Genomic DNA, 15854 nt, shown 5'->3' with positions numbered 1-15854 from the left:
ATCTGATTATTGCCGTTACCTAATTTTCCCTGGGATCAACGTGATTATGCTAATAATATAATGTTTATTCATTTTTAGCTTCAATTTCACTTCTTCTTTAACATGAAAAAATCAAAGAAAATCATGATACGTACTGTATTTTGAGTTGACGGCATTGTTACATGTCTAATAATGATTATTACATGTTTTAATCATCGCAATAGCTAAAAAAGCTTAATTAGCTAATTCAAGTCTCAGAATTAGAAGCTGAATTGGTCTCTGCAGAAATTAATGCTATTTGAACAGCTTTGATTTTCATATGCCGTTCATTAGGCTTCAATATGCTGGTGGAGGCCACACTGATGCCTGAGAAAAAAACTTGCACAAAACTTTAAAACCATTTTTTCAGTATTGCACTAAAAGTTCATTGATCACAGTTTGAAAAATGCTCATCAATATGAGTCCCCTTGTATAAAATTAATGAATAACACATAACAAAAAGCTGTGGCTGTTTGACAGAGACAGACAGCCGGGCTCAGATGGCTAAAAACACTCCCCTGTGGCACAAACAAATACACACACACATACATACAAATGCAGTCAATGACACACAAAAATGCTCTTATGCAGCTGCTATGTCTGTTTCCTGGCTCATGTAGCGGCACATGTGGACTCAGTCATGTGAGTTTCACACTGTATGAGGTGGAATCATCGTCATCGACTCTTTGCAACAGAGCCGGCCTCTCTAACACACTGCTGTGACCAATTCATTAATTGATTAAACTGACACACTAACTTGCTTTTCCTCCTTTAAACACACACAAAGGCACGCATACCCATAGATGGATATTTAAACAGCGCTTGTTATGACCTCATTAGAATTATTTACTCATGTTTTTAATTAGAGCTGACCCCAAAGAGTCCAGTGTTCAACGATACATGTAAAAGAGCCTCATGCAACTGCCAATCTCATGATCCAACACTTGCTTAGGAAGCAAGATCATTACATTCTACATGGAGGTGGTAAATGTCTAATTTTACATAAATGTGCCCTTTTTCGCCAAATGAACCATGACTCATAGCCTAACTTAGTAGAAATGTCAACTTATTAATGCAGTTGTAAAAATAAACTTTTAATCATCTTGTTTGCAGCATAAGCAATACAGAATTATAAAACCTATTAAACTAATATACTCTCCCTGCAGTTATTTTATTTTTGTTGTTGTCATAAAGTAGCATGGTGTATTTTTTTATAAGTCCAAAGTGATATTCCAAGTAGCTTGACACTGCTCTGTATTTCATGGCAAAGCTTAACTCATGTTAGTGTGAAAGAATGCCTTTAATCAGTGGCTCCCAGCTGGTGGTTTGAGACCCAAAAGAGTTTTGCAGAGCTGTTTTCAGTGGTTTGTACATGGGTGTCTAAAAAACAAGGCAAATAGTCTTTGATGCTTTGAAGCCCTAAAGCCAAGGTCACATTTCACCAAGATTAGAGCCCAGCCTGACCTGATCAGCCATAGTGATTCGGGAACACATCTGACAGACATCACAACCTCCTGGCGACCTCTAGCATGTTTGAATGTTGAATTTGTCCTGTCATGAGAACAAACCAAATGGCAAAGCGAAAGAAACGTAATGTAGTTGATAGTGTGAGATGTGATTATGAGACAAAGGAAAAGTTTGCCCCGCTCTGATGACAACATCCCAGCTTTTATGATGTCTCAAGGATGGACTGTCACATCAGACCGCTGCTCATCCCACACATGCATGTTCCTTAGAAATGTGGCACCATTTAAAAGGGAAATAAAAAGGCTTTCCAACAGTACAAGATGTATTGCCAAGAAGCATTGTTACAGCAAAGTATTAATCTATCAAACATAAATGTCCTTACTATTTGTGCTAGGTATGTATTTGAGTGGTTTCAAATTTTCACTTCTAATGAGAAGTTGGTTGTTAGTCTGAAAACTAAACCAGTAGAGAGCAACTGCCTAAAATCATTATGTTGTACTCTCATTTCCTTTGATCACAGTAGCAAGGGATTCACACTAACTTAAAGGGATTAAAATCTGAGGCATGGGTAAAACTGTTTCTTACTTAAAGGTTTATTTAGCAATGGTTGGCGATGATTCAGCTATGGGCAAAATATGCCCAGTAAAACTGACTGATGTAAACTCTTATTGGGTGATTGAATTCAGACAAAGATAGTGATTTTCAGTCAAATATTTAGAGTTTAGACTCTTTTTTGTTCTCAAGCATTTTCAAGCAAAGATTCAAGACAAGTCAGAGTAAGTGTGTAATTAGTCAGGTTAATGAGTGTGTGGAATCAGTTTACATCTTTCATCTGCATATTTGTGATTTCAAAAAGAACATTAAGGGATAATTAGAGAAAAAAACTGCAGAGTTAACCTGCAATAACTCACCTTGAAGGACTTCCTTCTGACATAAGATTAAAAAGCCCAGATGCTGAATGTTGCATATGTTTTTGATCACTACCTTGACATTTCTTTCAATCAGAATACAGATCCTTTGTTGTTTACTTAAACACTCATAACTTAATCTGGGGCAGAGAAGAAATAGACTTCACAACTTTTTTTCCCAGCATTTGAATAAAACATTTCACCTCTTCAATAATTCTTTAATGGAGGCTTCAAGGAAAGCTTGCTCTGAGAATGCACAGGGACCTCCCTTGACTTCAATCTCAGCAGCAAAAACAGACACACGTGTGGATTGATTTTTCTTTTTTGAGCATTTATATTTCATGCACATATGTGGTAAGTCTTTCACATTTCAAATATGGACATATTTCCAATAATTCAGATAACTAGAAGAAGAACGAGAATCTTCACAGTGAAATGTCAAAGATCAAGACTGAGGCATGGCTTTTAGGCAGAGATTTGAAGATTTGTTAAGATATCAAGATGAGATATGATATTCAGTTCACAGGCTGCTCTTGTAAAACATCTTTTTTAGTTTCAGTTTTTCATAAGCTCCTGAGAATTTAATGCTGGAATATTTAAAAAGGAAAGTCTGCACATTAAAAGCACATAAATTTCACATATAAGTAGAAAAGGTTGCTGGTTGTGTAAACACTTTTCAGATGTATGAATAAATTATGCACACAAATCGTCTCAACTGAAAGGTTACACAACAATTACATAACATAGAAGTATTTTTGAACGTGTAAGCTCAGACTAGTATCAGGAGGCCTTGTGTAAGATTTAAACCAAAGTTGGAACTCAAATTTTAAGAGATCCAGTGATTCTTACATGTCAAAGTCTGCTCCTAGGTCACATTACTGACTTTTTATCTGGAAAAAGCTGTATAAAGTCTTTAAAAATCAAACATCCACCTCAAGTGATATCATTTGGAGAATAAGACAACAAACTTTAAAAGATCATTTGTTACAAGTGTGCTGAGCAGTCCATTTTAGCCTGCTCAGCATCTCTGAGGCTGGTGGTTCAAGGCTACAATAGCCAAACCTTAGCATAAAATCCTCTGATAGAGACATGTAATAACAAAAGGAAAACTAAAATCATGGGCCTATCACTGGGGGTGAAGAAGGGTACTGATTACCCAGCCAGCAGTGGAGGGGAGTGGGGGTTACTTTACTTATTATAATTAGTGTCATTATTGAATCAAACCCAACTAAATGAATTGGTCAATAAACTGTAATGTGTATCAAATAGAGAGATGAAGAAACACATATGCAGTATTGTACACATTTTCCAAATGAGGGGGTTAAAACACTAAAATGGTAAATATTGTTTTATAATTTGGGAATGGGCTAATGAACACATAAACTAATGTGAAGGAAATGATACAAATAACTTTTTAACCCTAGTAAAAATATTGGGAAATTATGGTTTACAAACCTTTTGTTGCATTGCTGGCAAGCCAAAGTGTGCCCTGTGTAACTTTCTTTCTGGGAGCCCCAAAAACCCAAGCTACGCCCCTGACTACAATGTGCAAAAACAAATTCTGTTTTTATATGGACTGTGTTCCTGGTAGTTATTATTTTTTTATGTACAAACTGCATGTGCAACAACTGCAGCTCTGGGACTGATACTGAACTCTGGTTATCTGTGATTCTTGAGCTCATTTTTGTCTCTCTTTGCTCTTGGCTGATGTAAAAACTAAAGATGTCCCCACTGTGGGATGTATAAAGGTTCATATTATCATATCTTATCTTAATGAGCATAAAACACAGAAATCTCAAACCTCCCAAAGTCAGATCCCAGTTGCACTGTTGGCAGTATAAGGCCCATGTTTGACAAGTAAGATGAATGCTTGGTACAACAAAGAGATTTTGGTACTTTCCATCTATTTTCCCTATTCTTTTACCCTCATACTAAAATTTCCTATTTCAATTTTAAAGCCCAATCCAACAACACAAATACAGAACTACTGAACAAATACAGAAAGTTTTGTTTCAGCACAAAAGGAGGCGACATCGGCAGAAACACATGAAGGTAAAATGGGTCAAGACCAGAAGTGGATGTAAACTTTATCTTTTGTGCAAGCATTTTTCACATTTGTTTTCAAATGGCATTTTAAAATATAACCACAGGCTATGTGTACATCTCTTCACAAGGAAAGGCTCTTTTTAAGACTTTTTCCTGATCCCATAAGGCTCTGGAGAGCCTATAAGGTGGTTGGCAACACATCTTAAGTAAAAATCCTCATCGCGGATCATGGGATATTCCCCCTGAAACCTTTTGCCAACTTCACCCACACAATGGCTTAATAAAAACTAACTACACTCATTTTCTCAAGTACATTGAAGAGCTATCTCCCATAAAAAAAGACTGGCAGCAATTTTCTGTTCAGTACAGGGGAAAGATTGTTTGAGCAGCTCAATAGTGTCAAAGGTGTAACATGATCTGTCAAGTTACTGAGGTTTTGTGTTTTTGTTTCTTGCACATCTTTACTATCATTTCTATTTTTATTTCAAATTTACTTACCCTTGTCACTATCTTTAAGAGCCTGCCTATTATGTCTTCATCCGTCCTAGTTTTCCACATTTGTGCTATCTCCTGACCACATACTATATATTACTGTCACACTAAGAACGCATCAACCCAGTCAGGCCATGACTATACCCCCTCCATTTTTCATGATTTGAATATTTTTCATAAACAGTGCTACTGGTCACCCTTTAAGTCTGTCAGTGGGTTTTAAAAATTTTAAACCGATAAAAAGTGTCAGAATGAGCTCTTAGCCTATTGGCTACAGTATATAGCCAGTTTCTCCCTAAGACACCCTTATGCCATGAAGCTGGAGTTACAGCCAGGAGTGGATAAGAGTGCAGAGAAATTACAGTATGCTGAGTGTCATTTAAGTCATCTAGTCATAAACCATGATGTGCTGAATAGAGATAAATATTTCGTATCAACAAGATAATTTCTTTATTATAACAATGCTTCTTGGCATTAAATCTTTTACCATTGGAAAGCCTGTTTATTTCTCTTTTAAATGGTGCCACATTTCTAAGGAACATGCATTTATGGGATGAGCAGCAGAGTTCAGTATGATGGATTAACCCATGAAAATTTGCCAGATCTTTTCTGCCAATGCCAAACAGTTTCTTCTGCCATTGACTCTTGTTTTCAGCTTCTGGTACTCCCAGGTTCTGACAATCAGGGGCCTGATTGGCAACTGTTATTACCAGTGATGAGTCCAGATTTTACCGACAGCAGTTGGATCGTAGGGTCAAAGTGTGGAGAAGACGCGAGGACACTACGCTGATTGCTGCACAAATAGACTAACATTGTTTGGTAGTGGCGTTGTGATGGTTTGGGGCAACATCTCCCTCACTGGTAATTGAGGCTTGTCATCATTGGAGGCAATCTCAGTGAAGGGAGATATTGAGATGAGATTCTGCAACCAGTGGCAAGCCCATATCTACTCAGTCTGTGACTCTACCCTCCAAGATGACAGCACTCACCCCCACAGAGTGGGGTTTATCAGAGACTACCTCCAGAATTTGGAAGTGAAGAAGGTGGAATGGTCTGCCAGCAGAATCAGTGGGATCAGCTTGGGCGTGTTGTTCATGCCGGAGTGATCAACTCAACCACATTGGCTGACTTGCAACAAATGCTGGTTGAAGAATGGGACGCCATCCCACAGCAGTGTGCGACCAGGCTGGTGACCAGCATGAGGAGGAGGTGCCAGGCTGTTGTGGCTGTTGTGGTTCTTCCACATGTTACTGAGGCTTCTGTTTGTTAAACGAACAAATTCTTAGATTTCCAATATGTTGTGTTTCTTCAGACTTCAACACCAAACAAGAGCCAATGGCAGAATAAGCTGTTTGGTGTTGGCAGAGAAGATTTGGCAAATTTGCATGAGTGCAGCCCTCATACTCAGCTCTGCTGCTCATCCCACAAATGTAGGATCCTTACAAATGTGACAACATTTAAGAGGGAAATACACAATGCCGCTGGTTGGCAAGCTCCACTGAGAGATGTAGCATCTGTAGAGCAAGTTGGTATGACTAAACTGCTGTCATTCCATACTTACAGTTAAAATTTTGCCTATTTTAGTAAATATAAGAGGGTTTCTTTCATTAACAAAATTGCCTTCTGTAACTTACATATTAATAGTGTTAAAGTATGTGGTTTCAGACACAGCCCCAGTCGGTTCTTTCTCATCCTTTATTATGGTAGGACAGCTGAACAGAGACAGGATGGGGAGAGAGAGTAGGGGAAAGACATGCACCTAATAGCACTGAGACCAGGGATCGATCCTGCTACCAGTGCTTCTTGGATTAAAGCCTCTGTTGATGAGCGCCTGGTCTACCCACTGAGCCAAAATGGCACTCTGATTCCGTGTTTTTTTTATTAGATTAAATAACCTGTCTCTTTACTCTTCTTGGTTTTGTGTCTTGTATTTGAATCCACTGTTTGTAAATTGCATCAAGATGTGTAATTATGTAGGCCCAAAAGTTAATTTGCTGTGTGGGAACTAAAGCCTTTACTAAATGAACAAAGACTCAGAGGTGTGTGATGGAAAATTCCAGCTTAATTTATATGGACATTAGCTAAATCATAGATGTTTACAAGAATGTACCTCAAAGTATGCTGCTAAAGCTCAACATAACACTGAGAAAGTTCCAAAGATAGATGAGTTTTTTTATATTGTGTGTCTGTCTGAGTCTCACCTGTTTTGGGGTTGATAGAAAAGAAATTCTGTGGGTTGCCAGCACTGATGCGATAACTCAGCCGGCTGGGCGTGGCGGTGAGGTCAGGGTCCTGTGCCTGGATACGGATGACTGACACATCCTTCGGAGAGTTCTCCATGACCACCGGGTGGTAGATTGGATCTGAGGTGAGGGGAGCGTTGTCGTTTACGTCTTCTATCTGAGAGAGAAAAACGGTGATATAGAGGAGAAAGATAGAGAGAGAAAGAGGGACAAAATACTAAACAAAAATTGGCCAAATTAGAGGGATAAGAAGTATGCAGCTTAACTGTTAATGTGGTCTAAATTTGAGTTGACAAATTAATAAAATCTGCCTACATTTTGAAACGTTGTTGGAAGGAAACTCTGCAGATTGTAGTGTATTTTTAATCAAGACTGTATAAAAAGCAGCATACACTGAATCTGGGTTATAAATCACCAAAAGTATTCACCTGAAAAGTCATATATGTCACACATAAAATGCACTGCAGATTAATTTCTCTTCTTACAGCATAGATCTAGAATATTTATAGCAAACAGAGAGTTGATTGAGTGTTTGCTGGGAGGCACGCAGAGCCACGGCGGTTCAGCCGTATGAAGAGCACCTGTGCCTGATTAATCTCCCTATTTTTCTCTGTGATGAAGAGGCTGAGAGGAAAGCACCCGATCACATCCCCACACCTGGATATCCTAAAGCCAGAAAAGGCTGTTTGTTTTTTTATACACTGCTGAACTCTCCCCCCAAAGGGCGAGCACTGTTGTAGCAGTGATGTGTGCACTCCAGTATTTAGACAGTGGATTAGTTACTGCCAAACACAACAGAAACTGAAGCAGAGAATTCCCTCCAGTGTGTATCACTCTCTTACAGACAGAGGATTTCTACGGTTATCCACATCACTAAGCACCATTATTATTTCAGAAAATAACACTGTGATAGCTTAGCTCCGCACTGTTTTTTTTTTTGGGGGGGGGGGGGCGTGACACTAAAAGCATGAAAACAAGCCTGCAGTTAAATGTAAAATACAAAATGTATGAATGTTTAACTGATAGATGCTGACTAAGGAGCTGATCTGGATGCAGTATCCTTTCAAAAATGTGGGATTTTCAAAATAGATGTTTCATTTTTGTGAATAAAATTCCAACAGAAAAACTTTGTTTTCAACCCTATAGTCCTACTTGGACATGTTTTTATAGGGTAAGGCATAGATTACTGGTAATACATATTATTTACTAAGACAGTCTAATTTATATAGTAGGTCTAGCTGACTAGGTGAAAATCAGTAAACAACTGATATTTCTTTTCTCTACTCCTTTTTCATTTTTTCTAAATTTTCCTTTCATTGTTTATAAATGTGACCTTTTCTGCCTGTCTGTTGCTTTGTTGGTAGGCCAATTTCTACTCTACATGTTCATAAATATTAACACATTTCAAATACAAGGCATACCATCCGTAACCAACAAATCTGAAATGCAGCAAAATATTAAATGAATAGATTTCAATATTAAGAAATGTATATTTTATGTATTTTGTTATGAATGCAAGCCCTCCTAAGGTTCCTCTGCTTGCCTTCCAGTTAAAAAAACTTAATGATGTAATTCTCTATATACTGTGGCCTCTGGTGTTGTATTTTGAGTTTTCACAGCTGAAGAAGGTTGCCTGAAAGTGGGAAAACTATGCTGCACTTACATGTTTTCAAAATTAAGAGTGAATTAGGGATATATGCAGACAAATAAGCTATTTTTGCTGGAACCCTTCTTAAAGGAGTATGTCTGTATCTTTGAAGGCTGGTTGCATAAGGTACTTGGTGAATGTAGTGGCCTTAGCCTCAAGTGATTTCAGTGAGCATTGCCCCATCAAACAGGACACGCTTGAAGAAGCTAGGCTATACAGCATAGCAGATGAGTATAGAAAATATCATTTGGGTTAAAGAGCTTCTACATATTGGTGTATTAACCATTGCAGAAACATAAAAATTGATTCTGGTAATTACCAATGCTGTTAATTTAGGGCAGCTGTGGCATAAACCTTATTTTGGTTAGGGTTAGGGAGGTATAATAAATTTGTTGAGCACTGTAGGTGTGGAAACTGTGAGCCAATGTCCATGAGAGCTGCTGCTGTCATGAGTAAGACAGCATGAGCCACTTGTAAGGCTACAAGTGGCTCATGCTTGCAGCCTGCATCACTCCCCATCCAGAGTTGCCTTCCTTACTGACCACTGGTGTTTTACAGAATCTTTTAACTTTCCAGGGATGAATTTGACAAACCACCCCCACCTAGAAGTACTGAAAGGAAATTTGTCATCCAAGTAAGTTTACCGCTGTCATTTTATTCCTCTATTGTCTGATAATTGGAGAAGTTACAGTGGGCACAATATGTCTGCCTTCTGAAAACAATGTGTCAGCTGTTGAAGTGGAAAACTGAGGTGAAACGACAAGTTCTAGCTCCAATATGTAAAAGGCAGAAGACGACAAAGCCTGTAGCTGAAGCTCACATAGCCAAATAGTGCACAAACACAGAGGCTTTCTGGTAGGGGTGAGTGAAAATTCGATACAGCATGGTTTCCTGATATTTTGCGTGACGGCATATCCTCTGCCAAGTATCGATTTTTTTCAAATTAATTGCTAACATGATCTGAAGTCTATCATACTGGATAAATAGCATCAGTTGCTTTTCTGTCCACTTGGTGATGCTGTTGCGCCCCTTGTCCAGTGAGTTCGGCAGAGGTGACAGTCATACAGCAGGAGAAAGTTAGTACAACCAATATGGCAGCACCAGGGAAAGGGCATTAGGAATGCAGGCAAAACAAGAACAACATGGACATGACAAATAGGGTTTGCAAGGAGTGCCACATGAAAACAAAATACTGCGGTAATACGATAAAAATGAAGGCAAGGCTAATGCTAAATCCACTAAACTGTTGAAAAAATGGTATAGATATATGCAATATATCACAATATATAGTATCATAATACTCTGTGTATCACAAAATGTTTGAATCGAAATAATATAGAAACGTGGCAAAAGTATCATGATAATGTCATATCATGGGGCCACCATTGATTCCCACCCCTACTTTCTAGGTGAAAAATAAGGCGCCTCAAAAATGTTCGTTGTAGCGTACAAGTGAGGCAGCATTGTGTTTTGGCCCATTTTTACCTTAAACTCACTAAATAACCTGGAGAAACTGTACCAGTCTGCTACGCTGTATAGCCACTTCCTGTTTGAAGTGGCAATGTCCACTGAAATCAGTGGAAGCTAATGTCATTACTATGTCCAGGTACCTTAAACAACCCACCTTCAAAAATACAGATATATCCCTTTAGATTGCCATTAATCTTGGAACAGAAAATTGTTTGTTTGCAAATATGCAAATAGCATGACAGAAGCATGTATAGGCCCACTCCTCAACCACAAGCCAATTTTCAGAGAAAATCAGGGACGATGCAAATACGTATGTCTGTCTGTAATGAGAAAATTTTCTCTCATGTTTGACCACAAATCTTCTGACCAATAACAAACCTCTTCTCTGAATTAACTGTTAGGTATGCTAAATGTAGGCATTAAATTGATTCAACACAACAGCTACACAATATAGACAAAAGTATTTGACCACGTTAATTATTTAACTCAGGTGTTTCAATCACTGTTGCCACTGGTGTATAAAATCAAGTACCTTACCATGCAGTCTCCATTTTAAAACATTTTCTGATACAAAATAGGTCATTCTGAAGAGCTCAGAACCTGTGGAAATTTAGTTTAAAAAGTAGGCTGTATGACACCATAAGTTCTGATCTTTGTGGATATCCTGTTAATCTTGTTGGTCCGGCCAGATCGAATGTTCCCCTTGTAATGACCAAAGGGAAAACTCTCCTAGTGTGACAGAATCATCCCCTGCATCGATCATCAGTAATGTCCTTACATGCAGCATTCATGTCATTGGACAAAGACATCTGATTCCGTAGTCAATGGTCACATACATGTACTTCCACATATACAGTATGTGATTCAAACATAATGTGATTGGCTGATAATGATTCCCAGTCCATCACTCTCAGCTAGCAGGTCTTTGGCCAGTTTACTGTGGCAGACATCACAAACATCATATTATGTTTCTGAAATCCAAAACCCATTTCCTATTCCCTCTATAGTGAGTTGCCTATAGCAGACTATATCATGCTTTAATCGGCACAATAAGAAAACATTTATGGACACTATACTGACCATGACAATGACGTCATTGCTGTCACATAATTAAAACATACAGCAACGTCTAGGGATCGGCGAAAAAGTGGAATATCCCTGATATCTACAACTATACCCAACATATTTAGCAAAAAAATAGGTAAATAAAATGTTCTGTGAGTTTCAAGCAAAATATATCTACATATTTTCATGCCACATTTCATTTATTTGATGATGGTGTCATATCTGTGATCATCATGAGGGAAAACTGTTATTCCAGAGTTCAAAACACCTCACAGAAGCTCTAATGCTCGTCTTTTAGTGCATAAATTACAAGAAAAACCCTCTTCTAAAGTCCTGGTAGTATGCAATGGGTATTTGCTGTGGGTACCTGTATGAAGACTTCAACAGAAGCTGACAGGGGTACGACCCCTTTGTCCGTGGCATATACTGTAAGCCAATAGGAGTCTTTGGTCTCACAGTCCAGGATCCCAGCAGTGTAAATCACCCCTGTTGAAGCAGAGGACAGAGATTAATGTAGTTGTTACCGAGGCTTGAGAATACATATATATTAGGTGTCTAAGTGTGTATGTGTGTGAAGAGGCAGTATGAGAGTCATCAGCAGAATACATCCCTAAAAGATCTCATAAGGAACGTCTTTGAATACCAAGTTTTCTCGAGGCAAAGACACACAAATTTGGAGTAAACTTTGTGTCCTGGCTTCAGTGACATTCACAGGCATTAGTGGCTCGGCTGTAGTCACCTTCAATGTTTCAGCTCCTCTACAGCTAATCACAGCTGACCAAACTGCTCCCGCTGCAATTCGGTTAGTGCGAAACGTACCCTGAACTGCCCTGCACCGACAAAGACGCAGACACAGACACTTGGCTACTCAGACTGGCGGCGGTTTAGTGGCCCTAAGGAAGATGAGTAGCTGACAGCTTTGGTGACCTCTCAGGGGACAAAGAGAACATTTACAATGGATGTCACATGGGCAACTTTTTGTTTTTAAGTCCTCCATGCAGAACCCATAATATGACAGGAAAATGACACACATGCGCTGGACAACACTCCAAGTTTATTTATATTATCTCTTAAGTGACAATGCCAAAAGCACTACAACACAAAGGCGCAAGGTCGTGAATGTCAGTTTATACTTAAAGTATGTTTCTGTTTGGTTCATGTGATATTGCTGCTTCCACAAAGCAGTGTCTAAAAGGGCTTTTAAATTATTATCATTAATATTATAATAATCAATGTTGTTAATATTTACAAGAAGTACAAAAAAGCATACTTAGAGAAAGTCCCTCTAATAAAAGTCAACCAGGTTGCAGTCTGTTGCTACAGTAAAAAAAAAAAAGAAAAAATAAATAAATAATAATTAAAAAAAAAAATAAAAAAAAATATATATATATATATATATATATCCCACTGAAAGAAGTATTCAGACTGTTTGTAAAAACATTTGAATTTCAGCCAGGTTCCTCCCATTTCTCTTGATATTTGCCTTGAGATGTTTCTACATCTTGACTAGAATCCATCTGTGATAAATTAAATTAATCTGACATGATTTGGAAAAGCACAGAACTCTCCTTAGAGGGCCTCACAGCAGACAATGCATATTAAAACAAAAACCAAGCCATAACATGCCTACATTGCTCAGAGACATGATTATTGAATGGCACAGATCTGGGGAAGGCTACAAAATAAAAAAAGCCGCACTGACATTCCCTAAGAGCAGAGTTGCCGCCATTATTCTCAAATGAAAGAAGTTTGGCACAACAAGGACTCATCCAAGAGCTGGTCAGCTGGCCAAACTGACTGATCGAGAAGGAAGGGCCTCAGTAAGAGAAGTGACCAAGAACCCAATGGTCACTGACTGAGATCCAGAGATCCTGTCTGGAGATGGGATAAAGTTCCAGGAGAACAAACATCACTGCAGCCCCCCACTGATCTGGGCTTTATGGCAGAGTGGTTAGATGAAAGCAGCCTCATATCATTAGCATAGAAGTGAATTCTGAAATTATATAGAAGAACACACACGAATAAACAGGGAAATAAAAAGGACCCAGAGCAGATCCATGAGGTATACCACAGGATGGAGTAGCAGTTTCAGACATGAATGAACAAAGTGAGACATAAGGGCCCGGTTAGAAAGTGACAGGACCAATCAGTGACAAGGGGCAGTACTTTCGGGCGCAGCGGAGTCATGATGTAAGCAAGCAGCAACAAGAGGCCTGTGCCGTTATGGCAGAAGACATTAGCGTGGATGCTGCAAAAAGCCAGTTTTATCAGAACTTGACCAAATTTCCTCATTAAGAGAAGAATAAAGAACAGCAGTGAGTTGTTTTCTTTTCAAAAACGACAAAAGTCATGTATGACGTCTATAGTCGCCATGGTTCGCGTTATGCAGTTCAATATGGAGTTTACTTCTCGGTAGCAGTGACGACGTCATGTTTTGTTGATCTGATGCCCCGTAAAGATGTGACAGACAGAACATTCATCCAATCACCCTCCGAGTTTTTTTAAAGGCTCTGCCCTTTCCCAAACGCTGTATATCAAAGGCTTAGCAGATGGATGTGTGAAACACATCCATCTGGTGTGTCAGGTTAAAGAAACCTATCATCAGGGTCAAAAACACACTTTGTGTTTATATGCATTATCTCCACCAACTACAAATAACAAAAGTCAGCTAGGAATAAAAAGACAAAACTTTTCAAAAGAGCAGCGCAAGCAATAGATGCATATCTGTTTAGTGCAAACAAAACCTGCTGTTTACACTAGGTTAATGCACCTTTAAAAAAGCCAGCATGAGTTTGTCATTTTGACTACGAGAAAGAGAGAAAATAAGACCTAACAAACACCAGTCCTGCTTGCAAAGTCTGTGCAGGCATCTTTGCCTGAGTGCACAAACAATTAACCCCCAAAATATGCCGGCGCACAGATGTAATACCTTTTGTTCATCCCTGTTTGTGCAAATCTTCATGTTGCTTTCATGTTTTTGTAGATTAAATACTGATTGATATCTCTCAATTTGAAGAGTGCATCAGCCTCTGTGTTGAGTTCATGTCTTTAAAAAACCTGAAAGTGTTTTAGTACACCTGAATAAATATTTTAAGATGCAGCACCATAAACAGTATTTGGTGTTGTTTGAACGGCATGAATTCAAGTCAATGAAAATAAATCCCATATGTGTTTTACCTTTTAACATCGTTACCATGGCAACATTTTTACAAATAACAAAGCTGTAAAGTAAGTAAACATCAGTACGTGCTCCAAATAACAACTGAGAGCCTCAAGACGGATAGACAGATAGAAGTGAATCTGAAACCACATATTTTACCTCTAGCTACATAGAAAAAAGAGAAGAGTGAACTAAGGATTCCTTTAATTTGACCAAAATAAATGTCACTGATGTTTGTGACTCCAGAGAGGCAAAGAAAGCTTGGACAGTGCAGCCAAGTCTCCAGACCCTTAGGATAAACATGCTTAATGCCACTCTTGCTTTTTTCGCTGCCTTCTTTTTCCCACTATAATGCCTTTTTGGGAGATATCATCTAGTCTATCATAAAAAAATGTTTCTGGTGGAAATCCTTGGGCCAATGAGCTTAAACACAACATATTTCTTTTTAGGAGAAGACCATTTATAATAATAACAATAATAATAATAATAATAATAACGGGAGAAATAACTAAAATAAATGCACATTTTTTATGAATGTCGTGCTCCTCTGAACAGCTTTCAGGTTTGGTTTGGTTTTGGTGCCTCCTTTGGACAAAGTGGTATCCTGTGCTTTATCTGTTGATTGTGCCCTATACTAAGAATACATAAGAATAGCTATAACCTCCTGAAACCAGAGCTTTTGTTTGGAATGCAATTTTTGTTCCTCTCACTTGTTTGGGATCAGTATGACCTGATAAAAAATGTTAAAAAAAGCAGATGGCCTAGTGGTTTAAGGCATGCCCCATGTACACACGTGACCAGGGTTCAAGTCTGGCCTGATGCTACTTTCTCACATGTCTCCCCACTCTCTCATACCTGTTTCTGACTCTATCCACTGTCCTCCTAACCTGAAATGCCAGATGGATGTGTTTCACACATCCATCTGGAAAACCTCTCATAGATGGTTTTTGGGAAAAGGCAGGGCCTTTGAAAAAAAAACTCAAGGTGATTGGATGAACGTTCTGTCACCTCTTTACAGGCCAATCAGAGCAACAAAACACGGAACGATTGGACTCTTGCCGAATCCGGGAGTAGGGCAAAGACATCATTTTTGAAAAGAAAAGAATGCTATAGTATGCTATCATTACAGTAGCATCCACGCTAATCTCTTCCTCTATAATTGCACCGGCCTGTTCTCGCTGCTTGCTTCACGACTCTGCTGCACCCAGGAGTACTGCCTCTTACTCCTGATTGGTCCTGTCACTTTCTCATAGGCCCAAATGGTTCAGATGGGAGCTTTGCAAGATGGACTTGCCAGTGAGAAACACGGATACGGGCGAGTCCATCTGCTTTGCAAG

At 38.8% G+C, this 15854-nt stretch overlaps 1 protein-coding gene across 1 annotated transcript in view; it reads right to left on the bottom strand.

Moving 5' to 3' along the window:
• The window catches only part of LOC121518519 (protocadherin Fat 3), a 119555-nt gene that overhangs the window by 90559 nt on the left and 13142 nt on the right, over positions 1-15854 (bottom strand). Inside the window, exons 6-7 of the mRNA XM_041800868.1 lie at positions 11725-11843; positions 7133-7331 (exon numbers count right to left, since the gene is read on the bottom strand). Coding sequence (XP_041656802.1) covers positions 7133-7331; positions 11725-11843 — 318 coding nt within the window. The remainder of the gene's footprint in view (positions 1-7132; positions 7332-11724; positions 11844-15854) is intronic.

The sequence above is a fragment of the Cheilinus undulatus genome, linkage group 12 (assembly GCF_018320785.1).
Source record: "Cheilinus undulatus linkage group 12, ASM1832078v1, whole genome shotgun sequence".
Classification (NCBI taxonomy): Eukaryota; Metazoa; Chordata; class Actinopteri; order Labriformes; family Labridae; genus Cheilinus; species Cheilinus undulatus.
This window is presented reverse-complemented; position numbering and strand designations above follow the sequence as displayed.